Source organism: Otolemur garnettii, unplaced genomic scaffold (genome assembly GCF_000181295.1).
Source record: "Otolemur garnettii isolate 467f Iridium unplaced genomic scaffold, OtoGar3 scaffold00254, whole genome shotgun sequence".
NCBI lineage: Eukaryota > Metazoa > Chordata > Mammalia > Primates > Galagidae > Otolemur > Otolemur garnettii.
In genome coordinates, this window is record NW_003852649.1 from 730,477 (window position 1) to 756,577 (window position 26,101).

General features: G+C 53.3%; 2 protein-coding genes and 1 non-coding gene across 5 annotated transcripts; 2 read left to right on the forward strand and 1 right to left on the reverse strand.

Annotated features, from left to right (window-relative positions):
- The first annotated feature begins 579 nt into the window (after positions 1–579).
- On the forward strand, positions 580–13,082 carry SLC15A3 (solute carrier family 15 member 3). 2 transcript variants are annotated; one of them, XM_003802679.3, is made up of 8 exons: positions 580–1,425; positions 4,074–4,363; positions 6,376–6,523; positions 8,108–8,218; positions 8,958–9,126; positions 10,715–10,873; positions 12,126–12,281; positions 12,783–13,082. In XM_003802679.3, the coding sequence occupies exons 1-8, from the start codon at positions 868–870 to the stop codon at positions 12,935–12,937; spliced, it is 1,746 nt and encodes a 581-aa protein (XP_003802727.1). In that variant the 5' UTR covers positions 580–867; the 3' UTR covers positions 12,938–13,082. The 2 variants fall into 2 exon arrangements, with proteins under 2 accessions (XP_003802727.1, XP_023364289.1); XM_023508521.1 differs by lacking the exons at positions 12,126–12,281; positions 12,783–13,082 and adding an exon at positions 11,089–11,261 and having other exon boundaries at positions 735–1,425.
- Positions 13,000–25,829, reverse strand: TMEM132A (transmembrane protein 132A). Of its 2 annotated transcripts, XM_023508520.1 has the most exons (12): positions 25,352–25,620; positions 22,559–22,773; positions 22,129–22,347; positions 20,869–21,200; positions 19,643–19,792; positions 18,420–18,615; positions 18,178–18,321; positions 16,603–16,805; positions 15,302–15,575; positions 14,700–14,891; positions 14,142–14,294; positions 13,492–13,986 (listed from the first exon to the last, which is right to left on the reverse strand). In XM_023508520.1, the coding sequence occupies exons 1-12, from the start codon at positions 25,449–25,451 to the stop codon at positions 13,942–13,944; spliced, it is 2,223 nt and encodes a 740-aa protein (XP_023364288.1). In that variant the 5' UTR covers positions 25,452–25,620; the 3' UTR covers positions 13,492–13,941. The 2 variants fall into 2 exon arrangements, with proteins under 2 accessions (XP_003802725.1, XP_023364288.1); XM_003802677.1 differs by having other exon boundaries at positions 13,000–14,294; positions 25,352–25,829.
- On the forward strand, positions 21,328–21,433 carry LOC111722451. Its single transcript, XR_002771246.1, has one exon. It is a non-coding gene; the product is annotated as a U6 spliceosomal RNA (small nuclear RNA).
- Positions 25,830–26,101: the final 272 nt, after the last annotated feature.

The window sequence follows — 26,101 nt, forward strand, 5'->3', positions numbered from 1 at the left end:
AAATGATGCTGGATCTTTCCAGTTCCATCAGTATAGGCTTGGACTTTGATGGGAATAGAATGCAGGGAAAGTGGGCAAGAAATGAAACTGAAAGAAAATATTCCTCTGGGCTCTAGGGAGGCGGGCAGAGGGGTGGGGGGATGAGGATAACAGGCGGAAGAGGAGGGAAGATTTTAGAAAGCTGGGCGGGCAGGAGCCTGTGACCCCAGGCTTTCATTTCTCCTAAACACCCAGCTGTCCCATGTGACGCAGGCCACAGGGGACAGTGAAAGCGGAAGCGAGGGAAGCCTAGAGTTACTCAAGAAGCCTGAGAGGGACGGAGACTGAGCCAGGAGGGCGCCAGAGGGGAGCCAGGAGGGCGGGGTTGCTACGCAGTCGGGACAGGGAGGAGGCCGAGGACACAGCAGGACCAGCGAGGGGCGGAGTGGGCTGGTGGGGCAGAGGGCGCCCCCACCCCAGTGCGGGCCAGATGTCGTTAGGAGAGGGGACAACAGTTAAGAAAGGGAGGAAAGAAAAAGGGAAGGGAAGATAAGTGGGGGAGGGGCAGCAGTGTGTAAGAAAGGAGGGAGAGGAGGTCAGGGTGGAGGGAAGAAAGGGGAGAGTTAAGGGAGAAACGGCAGGTGGGCAGGGTGTAAGGAGGGGAGAGGAGCGTGGACAACTAGGAGGAGCTGGAGTCCCAGCAGTGAGCGGAGGGACCCAGGGTAGTGGAAGGAAGGGAGAGGGGACAGGGGAGAAGGGGGTAGAAGGAAGAGAAGGGTGAGCCGAAAGGGGTGAGAAAGGAGGCAAGCCAGTAGTCGGGAGCGGCAGGGGCCGGGACTGGGCGGAGGGCTGGGAAGGTGGGGTAGAGAAGAGCCTCGGGGGCGCAGGATGCCGGAGCTGCGCACCCCAGCCGGGCCTCGCGTGCCGGAGGAGCGCCGGCCGCTGCTGTCGCGCGGTGCGCGGGGCCCTAGACGGTGGCGGCGGGTGGCGGGCGCTGCGGTGCTGCTGGTGCAGATGCTGGAGCGCGCGGCCTTCTTCGGCGTCGCGGCCAACCTCGTGCTCTACCTCAACAGCGTCAACTTCAACTGGGCGGGCCAGCAGGCATCCCGCGCCGCGCTGGTCTTCCTGGGCGCCTCCTACCTGCTGGCGCCTGTGGGTGGCTGGCTGGCGGACGTGTACCTGGGTCGCTACCGCGCCGTGGCGATCAGCCTGCTGCTGTATCTGGTCGCCTCGGGGCTGCTGCCTGCCACCGCCTTCCCCGATGGCCGTCGCTCTTTCTGCGGCGAGATGCCAGCGTCGCCGCTGGGGCCAGCCTGTCCCTCTCCCGGCTGCAGGACCTCCTCGCCCAGCCCTTACTGCGCACCCACTCTCTACGCCGGGCTACTGCTGCTCGCCCTGGCCGCCAGCTCTGTCCGCAGCAACCTCACCTCTTTCGGTGCCGACCAGGTGAGTGGCAGGAGGTCTGCCCCGACGGGAGGACCTGGGGATGTGAAGGGAAAGCAGTGGACCTGGGACCAGGAGCCTCGAGGCGTTGACCCCCTGGGTGACCTCAGATAAACCACTTCCCTTCTGTGCGCCCAGTTTCCTTGTTTGAAAGAAGAGGGGTGCAAGCCCTGACAAAACCGATGGCAACAGCATTGGAAATAACCACAGTTAGGGCTTACATGCCGGCCCTAAACATTTCCACTGCATTAACTCATTTAATCCAACTCACTGCCCATGAGGTAGGCAGTATTATGCCCATTTTAGAGGATACTGAGGTTTCAAGGCTTTAATTAATTTGTCCAAGGTGACATGGAGGGCTCACCACTAACCCCATCTCTGTGTTACAGCCTCTTCCTACCAGCAGTGCCAGAGGTTGCCAGGCAGACTTATTCCAATCGCTCGCTAATTGGGGGCACTTGGGCAAATACCTCGACCTCTAAGCCTTTCTCCATTCTTCCTTGGACAGAGCATGGCATGTAGGAGAAATTCAATAAATATTAGCTAAATGAATGAGTAAATGCCTAACAACGGGGCTGCATTTTGATAGCTCTACTCAGTGGGATATTAGACAGTAATTTAGACTAATGTGTAATATGACTAAAACAAACACAAATGGTGTTAATGAGAAGAAGCAGGATGTAGAATTGTACACAGACAGGAGCACAGCCACGTGCAAAGACTAAGTGTCAACCAAAGGTGGGGACCTGAAGGACTATAATGGGAGTGTGATCAGGCCACTGGGCTTAATTGCACTTCTTCCCTTTTGACTCTGTTTTTCAAATATCCTTTAATTGTGTATATTACACTCATAAAGGGGACATTTTCTAAAAAGATCATTTCATCCAGCAGCATCCTCAGTCCAGCACTCAGCACAGTTTCTAGTGTCCTTGTCAAGGAGTCACCCATCCAGCCTGTTTAGATTCCTTTGGTAATGGGGACTCTGCCTCCAGGGCAGCTCTGGCCATTTCTCACACACCGTTGACCTTCCTTTGGGCCAGGAGGTGCCAATGTTTGCCAGTAGGAATCTCCCATCTTCTCTTCATTTTACTCTTTCATTGACATCCCACTAGTGTTCCCTCCCCTCTCCCTTAACCTGTGCTCTTGACCCCACTGGCCTCAGCCTTCCGGTGTCCACTGCAGCAGAACTGATCTCCTGGAGCCTCCCAGGACATCAACGGTGACAGCATCTCCAGTGTTTTCTCCCATTTACGGAGCACGGACTCTGGCTGAGCAAGACTGAACTGCCTTAGAAAGTAGGGACAATGCAGAACACTGAAATGGCTTGAGGCAGGGATGGTCATCACTGGATTTGAGTTCTTTGGCTTTGGCTGCAGTGTAGAGAATGGATGGGCTAACAAGCATGGGTGCCCCAGAGCAGTGCAGGAGGCTGCTGCAGAATCCAGGGGGTAGTCAGACAGGATGTGGGGCAGGAGGGAATGGCACCACCTGCCAGACAGCTCTAGCCAGGAGCTGCGTGTTAACACACTTGCTGATTTCAGGAAGGGCCATCCATCATTCTTGACAAAGTGTCTGCTCATTGTGGAAGAACTCATTTATATCCTGAATGGGCTGCCTGGTCTTCCCAGTTAAGAATTACAATTGTCATACTCATTTACTTCCAATTAATATATAGAAGTGGCTACTCATAATGGGACTTATTCAATTTCTGCTTGAAAGTCTAGAGAAGGGCTCACAGTGAGGCGGCATGCTCTTCCCTCCCTATAGAAAGTAAGGCTTGACACAGTCTTTGGATGCTGAGATTTGGGGTGTTATTGAAAGGGTGACAGGTTTAATGAGAATCTCTTCATTGCTCCACTGAAATGACCCTTAGTCTTCATTGCTTTTTAAAAATGCAGATAAATGCCCAAGCCCTGCCCCCCTAGACCTGCTGAGTCAGAATCTAGGACCAGGGTTCAGGAGAAGTGGAGCAGCCAGTGTGGCTGACCAAAGCCAGCAGGGGGCCCTGGGGCCTGACTGTTGCAGATTGATCCAAATCCTGGGTAAAGATTTTCAACCCATCTGCCCTTGCTAGGGGGCCTGAAAATTTTTTTTTTATCTATCAGAGGGAGGCAAGTCGAAGGGGAAGGGATGGATCAGGATAGAATACTGTGTTTACATCTCCCAAGTGCAGAAGACATCGTCAACTGTCTAATTGTTTTTTTAGTAATATGTATACATACATCATATTTCATATTGTGGAACAGAGCTGAGATCTTTATTGGCTTTTTTCTGATTATAAAAGTAATGCATAGAATAGGTTGCTTAGTCAAAGACAAAGCGATAAATCAACCATAAACGAACAAAGTGGCATCAGAAAAATCTATTGCTTGCACTCCTCAGTGAAAGTAAAAAGCAATGTATGGGTTTGAAAAAGCAACTATGCCAACATGTCCTGCCCATTAACAAGTGACTCCCAAGGGAAGGGTTTATTCCTTCATTTAACAAACATTTATTGAGTATCTACTTAGTAATCAGAGACTAGGAAAGTTCGAGAATGCCTACTCACTAACTCACCAAGTGCCTCTTTCCCTGTGGGAGGGAGGGGTGTGGCTATAGAGAGCACCCCTCAGCCTCCTTGGCCCTCACTTTCATCCCTTCCTGGCTGGCAGGTGATGGATCTCGGCCGCAATGCCACCCGTCGCTTCTTCAACTGGTTTTACTGGAGCATCAACCTGGGTGCTGTGCTGTCCCTGCTGGTGGTGGCTTTTATCCAGCAGAACATCAGCTTCCTGCTGGGCTACAGCATCCCTGTGGGCTGTGTGGGCCTGGCATTCTTCATCTTCCTCTTTGCCACCCCCGTCTTCATCACCAAGCCCCCTGCGGGAAGCCAAGTGTCCACTATGCTTAAGCTTGCTCTCCAAAACTGCTGCCCCCGGCTATGGCAACGACATTCTTCCAGGTGAGTAGGGGGCTCCAGGTGAAGGGAGCCTCCGGTAGTGCAGAAGCATACCCTAGGAGGCAGGGTCCACACTGCAATGCGACTGAGGCAAGTCTCCCCAGCCTGGCTCCAGGAGATCAGTTCTGCTGTAGTGGCCACTGGGGTCAAGAGCAGAGGTTAGGGGAGGGGGCAGGGTAATACTGAGGATGGAAGTGGAGGTGAAGATGGTGCCGGTGCTGATACCATTATTGGTGACCCTTAAAGTGTAGGAAGTGTGAGGACTGTCATGGTCTTGATAGTGATCATGGTGATGAGTATGAGGATGCTCGTCCTTACAGTGAAGACAAACACTGGCAATGAGAATGACAGTGACAGGAGAGGTGGCAATGATGGAGATGATGGTATCAGTGAAGGTTGTTGGGATATAATGGATATCATTCTACACTGCTTGTTATTAAGTATAACAGAGTCTTGGGAAATAGCCGAGCTTGCTTCCTTCCCCATTTGCTAACATCCAAAGTGTGTGTGTGGGGGGCGGGTAGGGTTCTAAATGGACTTGCATGAGCACAGTGGCTTCCTTCTGTCCTCTGCTTCCTAAGTTAATTAACTACTTATGCTATGCATATCTGTCTCCACATCTCGGAGCCAGTTATAGCTCCTGTCAATAGGCTCTAGATGAAAGTTGAAGAATATGCTTCTCCCAATCTGGTTTGTGAGTATAGTCATCAAGTGCCAGAAAGTCTGGTTTTTTGGTTCTATTGCTGCTTGACAAACCATGCCAGAGCTTAGTGAGCTAATCAACAATCTTTTTATACCCTTTCCCAATTCTGAGGGTGACTGGGCTCAGTGGGGCAGTTCTTGTGATCCTCATGATGTCACCAGGGCTGCAGTATTGATAGCTGAAAGGACTAGAACACCCAAAGTGCCTCAGTAACGTGGCTGGGCTGTCAGCTGGGACTGCCAAATAGAACACCTTGCTTTCCTCTTTAAGTGGCCTTGCCATGTGGCTTGAGCTTCCCACAGCCTGGTGTCTGGGTTGCAAAAGGAAGGAGCATTCCCAGAATGAATGTTCCAGAGGAAAGAAAGCAGAAGGGGCGGGTCTTCTTAAGGCCATTACAAGGCTTAAAGGTCCAGAGCATCACTTCTGCCTCACTTCATTGGTCAAAGCAGCCACAGGGCTGGCCCAGAATCAGTGGCAGAGGAAATAAACTGCATCAGTTGGTGGCAGAATGGCAGTACATACTGGGAGCTGACGGTGGCTGTCTTTGGAGATGACCATGGTCATATTGTCCCTTTTGGAATCTTAAAGGATAGTGCAAGGCTCTCGAGCAAGAAAGGGTCAGAAACCTCTGTAGACAAAGGGCAAAGGGTAAAGGTTGCAGCAATGGTGGATCTGTCTCCTAGCGATGCTTTGCCTCTCCCCTGCCTCTTCACTCCCTACAGTCTTGCGTAGGGAGAGGGTTATAATGTTGACTGCTGAAGAGGATGGATTTGGGGACAGCACACAGGGGAATTCTGGTGTATCAAATCTATGACAACCTCCTCCTCTGAGTCAAGTATGGACTAGGACTCCCCTGGTTGCCGTGACATATTGATGCTATGAGCAAAAATATGCCTTAAGACTTTGCTGGTCACAGTCTTTGGTCTCACTTCCTCCAATTCTGCAGCGGGATGAGTCTTTACTAGCCACCTTTGCCACAGAAGAGACAATAGTGATAAAATTGGCAGCAGTCCTACCAACACTGAGAAAGAGTGATGGTGACAGTAATGGAAACTCTGTGGAGAGGGTGCTGTGTTAACAGCAATCACTTTACTACTGATGGTAGTCAGGATGCTGGCCTGGACAGCGGTGGTGATCCTGGCAAAGGTGATGTGAAGAGTGGGGTGGAGGAGAAGAGGGTGGTAACCTCTGAGAAGGTAGCTGTGAGGGAGGAAGACTAAATTAGGGGATCCTGGTAGAGGTGAGCACTGTGGCCAGCGTGGTGGGATGATGATGGCTGCCTTTTTAATCTTCTGCCTGTGTGGTCCCACAGAGACCCTCAGGGCGCCCATCTGCTGCCTGACCAGGGGTCTCCCCAGCCTGGGCTGTCCTCCCAAGAGGATGTCGCCAACTTCCAGGTGCTGGTGAAGATCTTGCCTGTCATGGTGACCCTGGTGCCCTACTGGATGGTGTATTTCCAGGTGAGCATCCCTGCCCTGTTGTTCTAGGAGGCCTGGCTCCCCAGTTGCCTCACTGGCCTCAGTTTACATCAGGGAAGTCCAGGACATGCGGGAAGTGGAGGAAGAAGGTAACAGAGTGAGCTGCTGCTTCATGTCAGCTGACGTGGGGGCTGGAACAAAGCTGTCCAATTAAACTCCCTTGGGTCATATAGCAGGAGAACCTCTGGAGACAGTGCCAAGGCCCAGCTCCTTGAATAAGTCACCCATCTCTCTGGGCCTTAGTTTTCCATGTGTACAATGGATAGCTTAGATGAGAACCTCTTTCCGCTCTGCAGTATTCAGATCCTCTGCCTTGGCAGCTGAGGCCCAGACAGGGTGTGTGAGTTGTGCAAAGCAGCGCAGCCCGTCAGGGGCAAGCTGAGTGTGTTGAATATGCAATAGTACTCAACCCCAATCTGGCTGTGTCTCAGAAACACCTGCAGCACTTTTAAAAAATACAGATTCCCAAGTCCCACCCCAGACTACTGAATCAGAATTGCTGGGGAAGTCTCCAGCTTAATAAACTTCTCAGATGCTACTGATACTCAAGTCTAAGAACTACTGCCTCCTGCCCACCATTCTGCTTCCCAAGGGGAAGGCTAGCAGGATGTGTGTGCATGAGGGCTATCCAGAAAGCATCCAGCCATGTAAGTCTCTATTTTCCATATTACATGGATGAATACTTCTGGACAGCCCTCAAGTATATGCGTGGGTATGCATGTGTGTATGTGTGTGTGTGCATGCTCGTGCACATAGGGTGGGTAGCAGCTTAACCTCCAGGCCATAAGGTCATTCCTTCCCGTACCCCCTCAACAGCAACATATGTTGGAGCCGCCAGCCTGCTATGTACAGATGGCACAGAGTGTGTCCATGATAAGACAGGGACATGAGGGTGTCCATGGCTGACTCTCAGTCATCCCAGTGAGAATACTGATATCCTTCCATACCAGTTGGTATATAGCTGCTACCTTGAATGACCCAAGTGTCCTCTCCTGGCCTGGCCCCTCCTGGAGTCTCCCTAGAGCCTCCTCCATTATATAGCAACTAAAAAGGCAATGCCTGGTGTGGCAGGGGTCCACTAGGGGCTTGGGACAAAGTCTGCTCCTACAGCTGTGTCCACAGCCTTCTGGCAGGTCTGTGCCTATGCGGTCTCTCTGTGTCAACCTGTGGGACTCAGCTTGACTTCAGTGTCAGACGAAAACTCCCCGTGGGGAGAACTGTGCCATTATCTTCCCCATTTCAATAAACATGTATCCACGCTCACTTTCTGCCAAGCCCTGGAGACTTCGATGTGAGTCAGATGAGCAGCGTCTGGGCTCTCAGCTGAGACTGTACACACTGCTCACAGACTTGAGATCAGAGCAAAGGAGGCTCTCTGCCAAGCCTGGCTACCAAGGAAGAAGGGGGATGGGAAGGTTATTTTCCGCCGAGAGGCTGGGAGAGAGGACAGCTGCACAGCTGCCCTATTCTACTGCTAAGGGATGCCCGCCTGGAAGCTGGGACCTATCTGGGGCTGGAAGTGGTGTGGCCAGCCCTGTTCTAGCCTCACCTTGTCTCTCTTGGCAGATGCAGTCCACGTTTGTCCTGCAAGGTCTTCATCTCCACATTCCAAACATTTTTCCAGCCAACTCCGCTGCCAGCTCCATGGCCCTGAGAGTCCAGGGCAGTAGCTACACGGTGAGAGACAACGCGTGTGTTTAGAACCCAGCTCAGGCCAGGCTGGGGGTTTCCTCTAAAAGGAGGAAATGAAGCTATCTTCACACTCCCTTCCCCAGCTGCAGAGTGACCTAGGATATAGGAAAAGCACTTGCAGTGGGACCTGGGCCAGGCTTGTGTGACAGCCCAGGGGCAGGCATCCTGCCAAGAAGTTTTGAGTTCAACTGCTCAAAAACACTCAGGCCAGCTTCACTCCACCACACTGTGCTCCAAAGCAGGCCTAACTCCCCAATTTTGCACCCCCAGATGGAGCACACTCAGGTCCCATTCAACTCTACTTTGTTCCCTCTTTCCTGGAGACCCTTAAATACCTAGATCCCTACCTTTCACTGGAACTTTCTAAAGCAATTCCTTGGCATTTCAGAGACTTGTAAAAATCAGAGATCTTCAGAGCTGGTAGATAAATGACATATTTGCCATTATACTCCATTTCCTTGCCCATGGTAGACATCACTAATCAATCATGACAATTTTTATGCTGATTCCAAGCATCCACTACCAGTTGATAGAAATTAGAATACAAGAGGAGCCTATTTGCCATCCCTGAATTAATCCTACCGCTGAGTTACACAGGAGAGGAATGTGAGTTCCAGAGAGGGGAAGGAGCTTCCCCTAGATGCAGGTACAGTGTAAAGTCCATGTCCCCCAACTGCAGCTTTCTGCTTTGCTATCCTTCCTCTCTTGACTTCTTCCTGCCCAGATCCCGGAAGCCTGGCTCCTCCTGGCCAATGTAGTGGTGGTGCTGATTCTAGTCCCTCTGAAGGACCACTTGATCGACCCTCTACTGCTGCGGTGCAAGCTGCTTCCCTCTACTCTGCAGAAGATGGCACTGGGGATGTTCTTTGGTTTTACTTCTGTCATTGTAGCAGGTGCGTGGCCGGGAATGGGGCAGAGGGTTGGCCTATGTTTTTCTAGGGTAGGAGGAAGCCAGCTCCACCATGGACTGATACAAGAGCTGAAGCCTGGGCCAAGTCCACTCTCCACCAGTGGGTGTCAGTGTTGGCTGCCCAGAAGTTACCAGCCCCTCCTCCAATCCAGCCTCCCTTCATTTTGACAGATGAGGAAACTCAGGCCAAAAGGGGAACTATTTTCCTCAGTGAAATATAGGCCCTTTGAAAGGCAGAGATTTTTTTTTCCTGCTGTGACTGAGACACATAGGCCCTCAATAAATGTGTAAAATGAATTTTCCAAAAGCTTACAGCCATTTAGTGGCAAATGGGGATTTAAATAAAAATTCTCTTCCTTTTACCATTTCAAAAGGATTTGAAGACACTTTTTTGTTTTTGTTTTTGTTTTTTTTGCAGTTTTTTGGCCAGGGCTTGGCTTGAACCCACCGCTCCTGGTATATGGGCTGGCGCCCTACTCCTTGAGCCACAGGCGCTGCCCCATGTAGACACTTGTAAACAAAAAAAAGAAAGAGGGAGCTTGGCTCAACTAAAGGAGACTTTTATGCTGTTGCATAAACTGAATCCTTTCCACCTAGTAACTATATGATCCTGAAGTTATTTGGGGTCTCTGAGCTACGTCTTTAAAACATGGATTACAGTCACTCAGACCTTAAGGGGAGACCAGTCTCTGTTCTCTCAAAATACAGTCTAATGCATGGTGTTAATGAGGATTAAGGAAATGAAGTCTAATGCTCCCTGTAAAGTGCCTGGATTACTAGTAGGAGCTAAGGAAATTAAAGTTTATTAAACAACATTGTGTTGAAAGTATGAAAACCAAACTAGATTTTTTTTTCCAGCTATGTGCTTTTAGGCATTTTGTGTTATTTCAACCTCATAATAATACCAAGAAATTTTATTCTTGCTTCTTGCATAAGAGAACTGGTCATTAGAGAAGTTAAGCGATTTGCCAAAGGTCATGTAGCTAGTCAATGGCAGGGCCAGGACTGGAACCCACATCCTCTAATTCCATGTCCAGTGTTTGGTCCTAGAATATTCCATTACAACACAGCTATTTTCCAAGCAACAAAAGGGAAGGAGATAAAATAGTCAAAACTTGAAAGGTAGGTTAGAAACACTATAGCAATACTTGAGGCTATAGTAGAGAAATCATATGATATCATAGAAAGTAGGCCAGATTTGAAACCAGACATACTGGGGCTCAAATCCATCCCTGCCTACTTATTAGCCATGTGACTGTGGGCTGGCTAGTTACTTAACCTAAGTTTCACCTCTTTCATCTGCAAGAATGCATATTTAAGTGCCTAGTAAATAACAAGTCCTCCACTAATGAGAGTTGTTACTGGGTAAAAACCTAGCTGTGAGCTTCCCAGTAGCCAAGGCAAAAAGGGAGACGTTGAGAGTCAAATCTTGACTCCCCATCCCCTGGGCCAGTATTTCCTTACCTGTTGTATAGTCAGTCATTGGCTACTTAATGTGTTTTCACCACATACCAAGCTCTCTTTGTGGTGCCTAGGGTGGGTCTTATCGTCTCCCTCTGCTCCCCCACCAGGAGTCCTGGAGATGGAGCGTTTACACTACATCCACCACAACGAAACTGTGTCCCAGCAGATTGGGAAGGACCTGTACTACGCAGCACCACTGTCCATCTGGTGGCAGATCCCTCAGTATCTACTCATTGGGATCAGTGAGATTTTTGCGAGCATCCCAGGTACCCTGGATCCTTTCCCCAGTGATGGTGGTGCCTCCAAGTCAGGGGGCCCATGCGTGTAGCCTCCAGAGCTTATCTGGTTGGAGAGGTTGTGTTTCCTGAGCAAGGTTGCATTTACTCACTGGGGATTTATTAGAACTTGGTTCATGCCAGCCACTTTGAGAAGTGCTGGGGATCTGGAGGTGAGCAAGGCACTTGCCCCACCAACTTTCCAGGTACTCCTCAGGGGCCATGTCCGCCATCCTCTGTGCCTTTGGAGTTGCTGTTTCCTTCCACCTTAGATTGAAGGTGAATCCCTATTTCCCCATCAATTCCAGGCGGCAATACCAGAGCCCCAGGGCAGAGGCCGTCCTCCTTTCCTGCCCTTTGTTCATCTCTGTCTCTCTCACAGCAGTTTGTGTCCTTGCAGAGGGACAAGTACTTTCTTGCTGTGGGCCCAGGACTAGGCTGGGTGGAACATAAAAATAAATTGAGGGGAGATAGTTGTACAAATAATAAAACAGTGGAATGCTGGGGAAGGGACCACAGAGGGACCTTATGGGCAGGGGGAACAGCATAAGCATAGCATAAGCAAAGACCCTGTCCTAATGGGAAGCATGAGGTGGTGGGGGTGGGGTAGGGGATGGAGGTCTTGTAGAACCTTCTGGGCTGAGCCTGGACCTTGGAATTTCTCCCAAGGACAACAGCACCCCCCACCTCAAGTCTCCAAGGAGTTTTGGCAAGGAAAAGACCCCAACAGATTCTTTAGCAGACCCATCTGGTTGTGTGAGGAGAATGGAAGTCAGGACAGTTAAGAGACATTTGCACGGCCTGGTCAGGAAGTGACGAGGGTTAGTGACTAAGGGAGATAGAGAGGAGAACCTACATTTAGAAGAGATTTTAGAGGCTGAATCAAAATGATTTGGTGATGACGATGCAGGTGAGCAGAGGGTGTGGGACAGAGGGAGATTGACAGTGGTGCCGGTTTGGAGGTTCCATTACTGAAATGAAAAGCCCAGGAGGAGTGGGGGAGGGGAGCCAGAGCTCTTGAGGCAACATGGGAGTGTCCAGGTGGAGGGGCTTAGCCGGGAGGTGATGAGCAGGGCAGAAGGGGAGGTGTCACTGGTGTGAGGTGTGGTCACAGCCTGGAGCTGACCATTATCCAGGAAGCCTGGAGGGTGGCTGAGTGGGGGCAGGGGGCATGGCCCAGCCTGGCTGCTCCACTGCTAGCCTCTGTAGACCTCCCACTTCCCTCTCACTTCATTCTCCACAGGCCTGGAGTTTGCCTATTCAGAGGCCCCTCGCTCCATGCAGGGTGCCCTCATGGGCATCTTCTTCTGCCTGTCTGGTGTGGGCTCACTGTTGGGCTCCAGCCTCGTGGCACTTCTGTCCTTGCCAGGGGGCTGGCTACACTGCCCTGAGGACTTCGGTGAGTGTGGAGCTCTCCCAGGGTGTGGAACACAGGTGGAGGGAGGCCTGGAAAGGAGGTGGCAACTGCTAAGCATTGTGACTTTAGGCAGAAGGCAGTAGCGGGCTGCACTCAGGATAATGGGGTTCTAGCCCAGACTTGGCCAGTCACACACAGCATGGCCTCTCCTCCTTGGGCCTCAGTTTTCCCAGCTGTCAAAAAAGAAGCAGTGAACTCAGTGGGGTGCTTCTGGAATGTTGCCATTCTGGCTGAAGGGTAACCTTTCTCATGGTATTTGAGTTTCAAGCCCCCTCATGAAGAGGTAGCTAAACAGGAATTATAGCTACCCCAGGAGACTCTCAGGGAGGCAGACACAGGAGGGATATCTACCCAGTGCCTTCACATCCCCACCCACTGCCCACATGGCCTCAGCTGCCAGCCCCAGGGCCAGGGCATGACTAGGAAGAGAGTGGAAGACAGTGGATCTCTATCCTGACTCAGTGCCAACCCATCTTTCTCCAGGGAACATCAATAATTGCCGGATGGACCTCTACTTCTTCCTGCTGGCTGGCATTCAGGCCGTCACAGCCCTCCTATTTGTCTGGATTGCTGGTCGCTATGAGAAGACAGCTCAGGGCCCAGCCTCCCACAGCCGTCCGAGCAGGGACAGGGGCTGAATACATCCTGTCGCACCCCCTTGCTTCTTTCCAGGAACACAAGACAGCAGCTGTCCCAGCTGTGGTTTCCTTCTCAGTTTATTCTGTACCCACAATTAGAATGAAACGATTCCCATAAATAAGGGGCATACGCCCTTCTTCATGACTATGGTCCATGACAAGGGGCAGGGCAGGGGGGCCTGGATGGGAGTCCTTGCAGAAAACCAGGCAGGGGACTTGGATAACAAGCACCAGAGGACCAGCAGAAGGGCAGGCTAAAGGCTCGATGGGACCCCCATCCTTGCTGGGCCAGGTGAGCTGGGGAGGGTCAGGAGCTACCCCGAATTCTCTCCATGTAGTTACGAAGCTCTTCAGGGTCCTTCAGCCCCATGTCTTCACACACCCAGCGGATGTCCTCCTCACCTGCCACCAGGATGGACTGCACGGCAGGGCCCCCTACGGGCTCCTCCGGCAGCTGGGCTGGAGGGGCTGGTGCAAACGTCACAAACTCTACACGCTTCCGCCGCCCCCCAGCTTCCTTTCGGGCTAGGGTGCTTGAGGAGCTGGCAGTGGCCCCAGGAGTGCCAGGGGCCAGGGTTGGGGCCTCCTCTGCTCCCCCACTCTCACAGGGGCAGCCCCCTTCTCCCTTGGGCAGGCCAGGGGACCGCCGGTCCAGCTGGCGGCTCAGTTCCTCCTGGTCAGTGCCTAGCCAGACCCAGTTGTGGGGCTGGGGGGAGGAGGGGTCAGGGGCACTCTCAGGAGGTTCTTTGCGCTGATAGCGCAGCACGAAGACCACAGCATTCACCAGGAAGATGAGGATGGCCACACAGAAGATTCCTAGCAGGGCATACATGCCCAGCTCTAGGTCAGTGACACGCTGAGGGGCAGGGACCATCTCCTCCTCTTCCTCCTCTTCTTCTTCCTCCCTGGCTTCTGCCTCATCCTGCCTGGCTTCCTCTTCCTCAGCCCGTTCAAACTTACCCCTCACACCCACGTTGCTCCCCGTATTGCCTGCCACCTGCCGCTCACCACCTGTGCTGGCTTCTGTGGCTGGCAGGTTCTGGACAGGGCTGGATGGGAGGTCAGGAGCTGGGGTAGGGGCAGGGGGCAGCCCCAGCCAAGCAGTGCCAGATGCCAGGGGCACACGGTGGCGGCCCCGGCGGCAGGGCTCGGGTGGGTGCAGAGCCACGTGCAGGGGCAGCCCCTCAGCACCCGCCCCACTCACCACCACCCCAAGCTGGGCTCCCTGTTCCTCAGCTGGCAAGATGGCACCAGGCTCCTCGGCTGAGACAGACAGTCCCAGGTCGCGACGGTTGTAGAGCTCAGCAGGGGCCAGGGTGTGGTCTGAGAAAGACAGCCACAGGGAGAGGGCCACCTCCTGTAGGGCACACGGACACAGGCAGAGACACGCGAGGGCAAGCACGCATGCGCACAGAGACCACTCCCACAGAGACAGGCCACATGGAGGAGAGACCAGAGAGAAAACAGAGACACAGGCAGATGGACAAAACACAGGGAGAGAGGGGACGTGTGTCAATCACCTGTCTGCCACTTGGCCCCGGGGTCTGACATCAGGATGGTCCTCAGAGCCATCTAACCAACCTCCCACTGCCACATTCCAGCCACTGCTTGATTACCTCCAGCCACAGAGAGCTCACTACCTCACAGGGAAGTCAGTCCACACTCTGAAAACCCTAAGGTAAGGGGTTGAGGTAGCAGGGCTCCCTTCTTCCCATTCCCCTCTGCCATCAGCCCCCACCTAGAGACATTGACCAGCTGTCACCTGCTTTGGGGTGGGAAGGGCTGATGGTGCCCAGCATGTGGCTGTGACCTCCCCAGGGTGGGCAGTGCCCCGGCTCAGGGCCAGTGAGATGCCAATCACTGGCTGGACTCGCAGCTCCAACACTGAGACCTTGTCGTCCGTCACAGCCAGTGCCTGCTCCCCCAGAATGGAGTCAGACAGCGGAGAACGCACCTGGGGGTGGGAAGAAGCTGGAGGTGGGGGCCTCGTATACAGTCAGCCACCCAAAGGGGTATGTCTTCTGCTCCCAGCATCCTCACAGGCTGCTCTCCATCCTTTGCACCCCAACTACACCCCCTATACGTACCAGAACCCTAATCCCACAAGACCATTCCCTCCTTCCTCCCTTCAGAGCTGGGCCCCAGGTACCCACACCCCAGCGCTTCATACTAGAGGACTTTTCCCATACACAACCACTCCATTCTCACCCAGTCCTGCTGTGCTCATGCCTGGACTGCACATCTCTCTCGCCAGATACACCCTGGACACCTACACTCCTCACTCCTGCCCGTAACCATAATAGGGGCCACCTACACTCTTCCCCGGGAGTCTGCTCCCCAGCGCCCACCGCCACGCTGGCTCACCTCAATAGAGGTGACACCAGGCTCCCGGCCCACCAAGACGTGGCCTCCCTCCAGCGAGGCTATGCGCGGGTCCAGCACATGGGCGTGCGGCGCCACAAGGTGGGACACGTCTAGCAGCCAGTCAGGACCGAGCAAGTGGGTGAGGCGGCGGCCACCGTCCAGCGGGTGGGCCGCGAAGGGGACGAGGAAGCGCACGCCGGCTCGCTGGTACTGCAGGCGACAGCCACGGGCGCGCCGCTCCTCCTCCGTGGCCTCTGACTCCGGCTCCGCGGGCCTGCGGGGCGGGGTGTCAGCGAGGGCTCCGCCCCATAACCGGCCGAAGCCCCGCCTCTGGAAACCACCCAGCCCCACCCATTACCCCCCCACAACTCCCCTCACTCCTGGAGTTCTCCGCTGCTCCTAGGAGGGTCCAGTTCTTTTTTGTTTGTTTTTGTTTTTGTTTTTGTTTTTTGAGACAGAGCCTCAAGCTATCACCCTGGGTCGAGTGCTATGGCATCACAGCTCACAGCAACCTCAAACTCCTGGGCTTAAGCGATTCTCTTGCCTCAGCCTCCCAAGTAGCTGGGACCACAGGCGCCCGCCACAACGCCTGGCCATTTTTTGGTTGCAGCCATCATTGTTGTTTGGTGGGCCCGGGCTGGGGATTCGAACCCGCCACCTTAGCTGTATGTGGCTGGCGCCTTAGCCACTTGAGCCACAGGTGCCCAGCCGGGTCCAGTTCTTAAAACTCAGCTGCCACCCCCACCTTGCTTGCAGTCAGGCTCTTCCACCTGGATCCCAATTGGTCTGTTGCTCCCACTGAATGCTAATAGAACCCCTCCCTTAGGGGAGAGGGGGCTCACTCTCCAGAGAGCCTGGGAGCTAGATTCTAAAGGCCTGAGTGGCCTCACCTACACTTCTGGTGAGCCCCCTCAAGGAGGTATTCAATATTTACTGAGCTCTGTAAAGCTCTGGCTTTGGGAACACAGCAGTGACCAGGACAGACCCCACTTCAAGGGACTTTCATTCTCAGGCTAGAAGCAGAAAGGGTCAGCAGATTAACAAGCAGGATTAACCAGAACATGACATAGCAGATTAGAAGTGGCTGGTACTGTGGAGGGAGGTGAAGCAGGGCAGGAGAAGCTGGAGTGTGGAGGGGTCAGAAGCTGTGTGGTCAATGGCAGGGACGGGCCAAAGGAACTGCAAGCACCTGGGCAGCTTTTCAGACCTCCAGCTTGGGCCTGTGTCTGTGTCCTCTGTGCCCCTCTCAGTCCCAGTCTGGCTTTGCTAAAGTCTGCCAGCTCCCTCAGGCCTCAACTCACCCTTCAGCAGGACCAGGCACCTTCCAGCCGCGGACCTGCTCCAGGGTGGTATCAGTCAGTTCAATGCGAAGGGGTAGCAGTGGGGCCCACACGGTCAGCCGCAGCGAAGCTCGGAGCCGGCGCCACCAGAAGTCCACCCGCACCCCCTGAGCACCGCGGGTCTCCTTGCCAGCCACGAACACGGCATCACAAGCCTCAGATACCTGTGGCAGGGCAGAGGGTAGGGAGTGGGGGGGTAGGGGTGGGGGGATAAGCCAGAAGATAAGTGTGGGCCAGGGAGGGCAGCCCTGACCCAACCCACACCTGTCTGAAATTCAGTCCTATGTTTCACTGTGATGCACGTGATAGTAGGCTTGTTAGTTAAGCCCTGTCCTTAGTTTAAGATTTTGCTGTGCATCCAGGTTGCACTCCCCATGGAGGAACTGGGCCATTCCTTGAGTTCCCCTGGGGGCAGTTGGGGAAACTGGCTATGGATATACAACAGTGCCTTCCTGCTGGAGGAGCAGGGATTTGAACCCACAACTCTGGTTCCTCATTTATGCTGGTACTGGAGCCACCTGGCAACCAGCTATAGCTAGAGGCAAAGTTGGTAGGCAAGGCAGACATACCCACCCCAAAACATATGTGTGAGCAGGGAACTGCCACAAGTGGCAAAATATATCATCTCCATTCAGCTTGTTAGGAGTTGTGTAAAGGATCCACACTTCCCTTCTTAGAACTTGAAGATGGAGAAAGTTTCTCTGCCCCCTTTTTTTACCTCACAGTGTCCAAAAATAATTATTTTTAACATTATATAATTATCATATTATAATAGCAGCAGTAGCTGCTGCTGTTTCAGCTCCTGCTATCTACTGGATACTGCCTTAAGTGCTTTTAATTCTTACAGTAATCCAAAGGTCTACTCTCATTTTAAAGTTTAGGAAACTGAGGCTGAGCAAGGCTAACAGACTTGCCTGTGATCACACACTAATTAACAACCAAGATGTATATTAAATTAAAACTTCCTCATCACAGAATACATGCTTTTAAGCCACCCCAGCCAGCTCATTTGCCAATGCAATGACGAACGTGAAAGTGCCCAAGGTGGGGGCTGTTGGGGTTTCATAGCTCCCACTGTACTCTGGAGATGGGGCTGGGACAAAAGGATTTGAAGCTGTGGTTCCCTCCCTGAGGTTTCTAGTCTGAAGAAGAAGCTGTTCGGGTTCAGTGGCCAAAGCTCAGTGGTTAGGGTGCCCGTCACATACACGGGCTGGTGGGTTTGAACCTGACCTGCTAAACAACAAAGACAACTACAATAAAACAAATTAAAAAATAGCTGGGCATTAAGGCAGGCACCTGTAGTCCCAGCTACTTGGGAGGCTGAGGCAAGAGAATTGCTTTAGCCCAAGAATTTGAGGTAGCCGTGAGCTGTAATGACACAGCACTCTACCAAGGGTGACATAGTGAGACTGTCTCAAAGAAAAAAAACAAAAGAAGCTGTTCGCTCAGGGACACACATAGGGGAGGGGGAAAGCCATGCATGCGTAACTGTCTACATAAGCGTGTACCCACACGAGGTAGGCACCTGCCACTCACCTGCAGGACCTGTGTGTTGGCCGACTCACAGCCAATGTGCTCTGTCACCTCTACCAGTACACCCCCACTGTCCACGGTGACAAGACGCACAGGGACATGCTGGGGCACTCCAGTCAATGGTGCTGTATTCACCAGCTCCTCAGCCTGGAGGTGGAGGAAGAGGTCAGCCACAAACCCTTCACCTCCCAGACACCCAGGACCCAGTCCCCTGCCTGGTGGGGCAGAGATGGAGGTCCCCTTACCTTAGCCAATGGGATGAGGGCTCGAATGTCCCGCTCCGACACCAGGATTTCCCACACCATTTTATCTTTCTCTGCTTCAGGGGCCTGACCTGGGTACTCCAGTTGCCACGTGACAGGGCGAGTGACTGCCACACCACCACCAGTGCCATTTTCCACCACAAAATCCACCCACAGGAACTCAGACAGTTCAAGGGGACTGTTGGCCAGAAGAGAGAGAAAGGGGGTGCTTGCTAGTTTCAGGCACATCCTAAGCACTTCCCACATTCATAAGGTGTGACTGTCTCCACTTTCCACATGAGGAACCTGAGGTTTAGAGGTTACATTACTCACCTAAGACAACATGGCAAAAAAGTGGCAGGGTCAGGATCTAAAGCCACCCATCTTGGCTCCAGAGCCCACTCTCAGTCTCTCCAAGATCTTTGCAGCCATTTTACCACCTCCCAGTAGGTTTGCTGGCCCCTGCCTGCCTGGGTCACCTCCGCTAAGATCACTGCTTTCCATAGCCAAAGAGGTGGCCTAAAGCATTGCAGTCGCTTCCACCAGGGAGGGAGATTCACTTCCAGGACCTCAGAGCTTCCTTGTATCAAACAAAAACCTAAATGCTGGAAACTGTCCCTGGTGCTTAATAAGCAGTATCTTACTTTCACAAACCCTCAAGGATACATTATTATCCCTATTTTATAAGTGAGGAAACTGAGGCTTGGGGGAGGGGGGACATTAACTGGCTTGCCCAAGGTTATTCATCTAGAAAGTGTCAGAACCAGGATTCAAACAGGGTCTACAAAGTCCATGACCTTAGCCCTGGGTTAGCATGCAAATAAGAAGAGATCGTTATGTGTTCAGAACTGCAGTTGGGTTTGGGGGAGGAATATTAAAGGTCTAAGAAGGGCCCTGGTTGGTAGAGGCAGGGGATGGGTAGTAGCTGGGAGACCTTTAACTGGGTGGACAGGATAGGTTGGCAAGACCTGGGATAAAATTCATGGACACCTGCTGTGCCTGGCATGGTGGCTGGATCTGTCCAAATAGTGGCTGAATGAATGAATGAATGAATAAAGTATATACCTGCTTTGTACTGCCTTCTTGAAAAAGTCTGCACTGTGCCTGTTCACACAGGGGTCTAGGGGCAGGATGGCAGCTCCATTCTCTTGGGCCCCCAAATGTACCCACTAGCATTCTAGGACCAGCCCTCCTCCTCTGCCTCCCTGGAGAGGGGAGCTACCCACCTGGAGTCTGGTGCTGTGAGCCCAGTGTGGTGGCAGGTGATAAGGGTGGTATGGTGCTTAGAGCCCTTGAAGCGGTCCAGCTTGACAGTCCAGAGGGTGGGCTGGGCTGGGCGGGCAGCTGTCACATGCAGCCCTTTCTTTACCTTGATCCTGAAGGAGAGGTTATAGGTCCATTTTGGCAAAGTGGATACTGAACTGTGGACTGGATCCTGGGGGTCTGCTTCAGCTCTACCACAGTTCTTCCCTGTGTACACAGTGCCCATGCACGGTTATAAGCCTTTGCCCAGGCTGTGCCTTCAGCCTGGTCCACCTTTCCTTTCTGTACCTGTCAATTCTTTAAGTTTCCAATGACTTGAATACTATTTCCTTTGAGAGCTTTTGCAGTGGCAGGATGAATTTCCCCCTTACTGCACCCTCTGGCCCAAGCTCCTGCAGCATTTTAAAACTTCATCAGAGCATATATACCCTTTTAATCTAGCTCACGCCCTTCCCTAACACTGAGGGCCCATCACTGCCAGATAGGGACTGGGCTTTGCTCATGTCTAGATCTCCAGAATGGAGAATTTAATGAGCATGTGAGTGAGCACTGGAGGGCATGAGAGACAGAGGGATATAGAGATGGGACATGCAGAAACGCACAAATGAAAGAGGCAAGTCACATTCTGCAAATCCTTGTCAGCTGCTTTGGGTAGGTGGGGGGCTACTTTGGGGGAATTTTCTGCACAAAAGGACACAAAGAATATGAGCCTTCCTATGGAGAGGAAAGTGCTCTGTCCAAAAGGTAGGAGCCTGCCGCGAGGGTGGAAAGCAGAGAGAACATGCAGGTGAATGTGACATATCCCTCTTTGGGGCAGTGGAGTAATAGCCTAATAGCCCACCCCTAGGCACCACATTTTCCAGTTTCCAAGCCATTTCCTGGTTGCTCTCCCTGGAATCTTGCAGCTGCCCCGTAAAGTGGGCATTGTTAGCCCTATTAGACAAAGAAATCTCTGGGTGGTGCCAGGGAGAAGGAGGCTTCTTTCTACTTCTGATTCTAAATTCAGGGCTGTGTCCATCATAAGGTCCTGCCGGGGCAATCACACCTCTTTGCCTGGAGGGGGTTTGGAGGACCCATGTTTTGCAGAAGTCAAGAATTCCAGCAAAGACCCCAAGAAGAGCAGGCACCTGCCCACAGTCTTTCTGCAAAGGCTTCCACCCCCACCCACGCCCAGGGGCACAGTGCTCACCGCAGGGTCAGGAGGCTGGCTGTGAAGTTGTGCCGCAGCAGAAGGGTGGCACTGAACACCTGGCCGGGCCGCACTGGCACGTCAGGCACCCGCAGAGTCACAGCCTCATCCAGAGGTACCTCTTGGTACTGCGGGGGGTCTGCCGGTCGCAGTTCCACACCACCCACTGGGAGGGCCTGCTCCTGGGGGTCCTCTTCCCCCCTGGGGCCACAGCCCCCAGGGCCCTCAGCTGCAGGCTCCAGTGTGTAGGCCAGCTCAGCCCTCGTGGTGGAGCCCGGTGAGAACCAGTGTGATGGGAACGCTAGCTCCACCACACAGGCGCCCAAGGATGGCTGTGAACACACAATGGCTATGGTTGGCACAGGAGGTGGGATATATGGGGGCTAGGGGGAGGTAAAGGATTCCCAGCACCCATAGCAAGAAACCCAGAGCTGGAAGGGTCCATTAATAAACAGGCTAGTGCTCGCTTCAGTAGCACATATATTATAATTGGAAAAAAACAGATAAATTAGCATGGCCCCTGTGCAAGGATGACACACAAATTTGTGAAGCATTCCATATTTTCGAATTTTTAAGTTTTCAAAAAAAAAATAAAAATAAATGGGCCAGCAGAAAAGAGAGGGTAAAAAAAAAAAAACGGGGGTGTGAGGAGGGGCAATATGGGCCAGAGAACTATTCCAGGTGACACAGCAAACCAGCAACGTGGCTGGGCTTGAAACCATGTCTAGGGTTCAGAACACATCTGTAGACCACTCTTCTGCCTTTGGGAAAAGTCTCATGCCCTGGTGAACTGACTCCAGCACCTCATCCTAACCATGACGCAGGTTAGAACTCAGTCTTCTTCTCAGCACCCTAAAGCTCTCCCCACAGGATTCCTATGCTAGACTTGAAAGAAGTGGAAACAGCAATGATGGGAGTAATACTAACAACAGTGCAAAAACACTTGCTGAGTGATTACTCTGATGTAAGCTATTCTTGCCTCATCTCATTTGTTCCTTACTCCCAACTCCATAGTAGGAAGTGTTATTATCCTATTCTACAGATGAGGAAACTAAGTGTCAGAAAGATCAAGTCACCCAAGTCATATAGGGTTGGCTAAATTCTTTATGGGGCCCTAAGGAACTTTTTGTAGCAGTAAAAGCTAGTGGATCAGGAATGGAGTCAGGAGGCCTGTGACTTCTCCTCCCCCACCGGACCACCCTCTGGCTGGCACAGCAGCAGTAGCAGCAGGGGCAACCTCAGCAGGGCCCACCCACACACCTGGAAATGGCAAGCTCCGTGAGCAGTGCCGGCAGGGTGTGTGGCGTGCAGACGAGCACAGGGCAGGCTGCCAGGCCCTGGAGGCCAATCTTGCCCTTTGAGGTGGAAGAGGACCCGAGCATGAGGCTCTGCTGGAGTCACGGCTGCTTCCACCGAGATGGCCCTCACGTCCCATGGGACTGGCCGTTGGTGGGGTTCAGTGACCTGAGGAGGGACCACCTGGAGGGAGAATGAAGAGGCTTGAGAAAGCAGGAGGTAGGGGAAGGCAAGATCTGGGAGGATGGGATACCAGATTTCTGATCCCAGTCTGTTTTCCCTTCTGGAAAACAGGGAGCACAGTTGGGGCTGGGGAAGGCTCCTGTGCCACACACGGCAGACCTCAGGCACTGAGTCCTGTTAGCCTGGGGGGTCCCTGGTGTCCCCTTCTTACCTGCTGAATGGCAAAAGGTGGGTAGGAGGCCCGGAGAAGTGGCTGGGCCCTGGGCCAGGGCTGCAGGAGCAGAAACGTCTCAGTTCGGGAGCCCAGAGAGGAGTTGGCAGGCGGGTAATGGCCCACCTGCTGCACACGGAAGTGTTCAGGGGCATCCAGGAGCTCCAGGGCTGCTGGTAAGTACACGAGGTCCAGGGGGTTCTGGCCACATTCCACTGAAGAGGGATAAGGGGTAGAGATGGAGACAGCTCCAGAGATGGCAGGAACTGAATTAAGCTTCACCATGGGGCACAGTGGTGATGGGCAACAGAGGGAGAAAAGGTCTGTAAATGTCCCATGTCTCTAGGATGTGGGAAGAATCTCCCCATTTCACAGATGAGATTAACCAAGGCTCAAAAAGCCTCACACAGGTAACTCGCAGCAGAGCCGGGATTTGAATCTGATTCTAGAACTGAATGCCAGCCTCACAGCAGCCAATCCTTCTACAGACATGGCCTTCTTTGCAGCACAGCCTTCTCAATGTCTTCCCTCTCCCATCCCTGCCCTCTACCTTCTTGTCTCTGACATCAACACATTTCTGGGGTATGACTCTAGTCAGATGGGTCCTATTCAGTAAAAGATGGTGACAAGGTAAGCTTTATACAAAGCAGAGACCCTTTCTCTGCCCCTGGGTCCTAGGCCAGACTTGGCTGGGCATCTACTCTCCCTCATCATTGCTATGGCAACCCACACCATCTTTCCAAGCTTGCTCCCTTTTTCTCTGCACTGACTGGGTGCTGGAGTGCAAGAAAGGGATAGGAGGGATTCTAAGGAGGTCTGTGAAGCTACTTGTGTGCTTCACAGTAGCCACGATGGAGGGGTGGGGGGTGGGGGGGGCATGAGATTAGGAGGGAGACAGTCAAAATATTCAGTTCCCAGAAAGACAAAGAACCACTAAGGTCATATTGGTTTGTACCAAGTATTAGCCAGTAAAGAAAATAATTAACATGTTTTGAACACTAACTATATGCAGGTACTAGTTTAAACATTGTGTGTATATTCGCTCAGTCTTCATAATAACTCTGCAAACCAGGTTCTTTTACTATAAATTCCATGTTGTGGACATAGGAAATGAGTCAGAGAGGTCAAGGATCTTACTTGTGGGCCCACAGCTGGAGAGTAGGGGAGCCAGGATGAGTGCCAGGCATTAACCACTAGACCACCCTGCCTCTCCATTGCCCCTCTCACCCTCCACACTACTCTGCAACAATGCCCCCTCTCCACTTTACTCCCAGGACTATGTGTCCCCTCCTCTGCCCCATGGTGCCTCCTTCCACCTTCAAGGCCAAGAATGAATTGCCCCAGAAGGAGGAAGAATTGTCTCCTTCTCTAGGAAGCCTTCCTTGGTTATTGACTTCCCACCAGTCTCCTTCACCTTAGTCTTTTGCAACCCTGGTTCCCTCCTCTGGAGTAGTTATCTTCCTATTAACCTGGGGCCCTGTCTTACTCATCCTGGAATTCCCCCAAGCTGGGAAGCTCTTACTGCAGAGGACTTCCTGGGAGCCTGGAAACCTGAGTTTAAGTCCTAACTCTGCCCCAAGGCCAGCTTGGGTCAGTCATTAACATCTTGGAGCCGCAGTTTCCTCAACTTTAGAAGGGGCAGTGGAATTTAGTGACATTGTGGACTGGGGAGGGCTTTGTAAACTGTGGAGCCTGTCTGGAGGAGGGATTACTGCTACTGCATAATGGATGTGAGGAAGCTTTCCTCCTCTCTGTGGAAAGGGGTTATTAGGGCTCCCACCGGGTCCCTCGGGGTGGGACGCAGGTGGCTGAAAGCAGCCCCATAGCTGGACAGGGGTAGAGTGGGGGAATTGGTTTCAACCTCCTTCCTGCCCTCCCCACCAAAAATGCAAATGTCTGAGAAAGTGCCCCTGCCTCCTCCCCCCACCACAGCCCCAAGTTAACAGGTGAAAGAGTTCTGCTCCCGGGGGAGCCCCTAGCCTCTGGTCCTCCTCCTACTCCATTTGCCACCATAATTGCAAGATGCTCTTAGCTGGACTCCCACGGACTCCCATTTCTGGGAGCTCCGCTCTCTCTCAATCTCTCTCTGAGTAAAGCGTGCCTCACTATATCCACTCTTCTGCGGCATCATCCACTCTGCAACCACAGCTCGGCTCCCCAGCCCATGCCAAAGGCAGTCAGACCCCCTCCCCAAGGCACAGGGAAGCTTCTGCCCCTTCCCGCAGAGACGGAGCCTCACAGGGACTCAGGAAGGCAAGGATGGGGCCATCCCTGGAGACGCCAAGGTCAGAGAGCCCTAGGGCAGAGGAGGGCGGCTGCATATCTCGCAGGTCCCAGGCAAAGAAGCAGCTTTCCACTCCCACGGTAGGTGGCTTGGTTGTAGGGGGTGCCTGGGAGCCCCGAGAGTGTAGCTCTATATATCGCAGATTAGAGAGCGGCAGTGACGCTAGCTGGTGCGCCTGGGACAGGGGCAGCCGGGTTAGATGTCCCGGTTGAGGGGACACTCGCAGAGGTGCGGGACCGCGGAGAGGATGCGGGCAGAGCCTCTGCGCCCGGCTGGTCCAGGGTTCAGAAGGAGTTGCTAGGTAGAGCAAGGTGAAAGAAACCATAGAGGCAGGCGGGAGGTGGAGGTTTCCGGGGACAAGACCTCTCCGACCCTCAGGGCACGCGGCTGGGAGACCCAGCTCAGGATTTAGTGCGAGAACCCAAAGGTTTACGGCTCCCGGGCATCCCTTGCGCCCGGCCTCCGGCCGGCCCGACCGCCCCTCGCCCCGCCCCTCCCCTCCCGCTGACCTCTCACGACGTCCAGGGCGAGGGCCACCAGGAGGCAGAGCCAGGGGCCGCAGGGCCCCCGGGGGGCGGCTTTTGCGCGCCCCGCCATCCAGGCGCACATCCTTCCCACGGAAGCCGGGGACGAGGCGGGCGGCTCAGGTGGCCGCGCTCTGGCTTGGCATCTCCCGCGCCCACTCCGCGCCAGCCGGACCCGGCCGGCTGAGTCGCCGCCGCCCGCCCGGCGGCTGCAGTTCCCAGACAATGGAGCGGGAGCAGTGGGGTGGGAGGGAGCGAATCGCTGCGCAGGGGCTGCCCCCTCCGTCCCGCCGGGTCCTAGTGCCCTCCAGATCCCGAAACCTGGAACGCCCCAGTGCCTGAAGTCGGGAAGGAGGCACTTCCCAGGAGACCACAGCAGGACACTGGCCTATCTCTGCCAGAGGGACACCACGTGTTCTGTTCTGCTCCCTCTTAGACGCTCCCGACCAAGGAGGGAAAAAGCCACTTCCTCTGCCTCACCTCACTTAAGAATTTCACCTGTCAAGGTATCTGACACCTAAATCAAAACCAGAATCCAGGGACAAATGGGAACAGAGCAGCAGGGGCAAAAAGGGAGAGAGGGGGCCAAATGAACGCAGATGCCAACCACTTTGGCCAGCCCTAACAGAGCCCTGGGCCACCCTTGTGGAGGAAAGGTTCCATGTGCAGGCAGCTCCAGTTTCATGCCCAGCCCCACCCCAGGGAGAGGCTGCCTGTGGGCCTATGAAGGGTGAG

Coding starts and splice junctions, on each gene's coding strand:
- TMEM132A (XM_003802677.1), bottom strand. CDS start 25,451: ATGTGCGCCTGGATGGCGGGGCGCGCAAAAGCCGCCCCCCGGGGGCCC. Junction 18,322..18,419: donor CCCTCATCCCATTGGCTAAG/GTAAGGGGACCT, acceptor CTCCACCTCCAG/GCTGAGGAGCTGGTGAATAC. Junction 15,576..16,602: donor GTGCCTGGTCCTGCTGAAGG/GTGAGTTGAGGC, acceptor CCCGCCCCGCAG/GCCCGCGGAGCCGGAGTCAG.
- SLC15A3 (XM_003802679.3), top strand. CDS start 868: ATGCCGGAGCTGCGCACCCCAGCCGGGCCTCGCGTGCCGGAGGAGCGC. Junction 9,127..10,714: donor TACTTCTGTCATTGTAGCAG/GTGCGTGGCCGG, acceptor CTCCCCCACCAG/GAGTCCTGGAGATGGAGCGT. Junction 10,874..12,125: donor GATTTTTGCGAGCATCCCAG/GTACCCTGGATC, acceptor CATTCTCCACAG/GCCTGGAGTTTGCCTATTCA.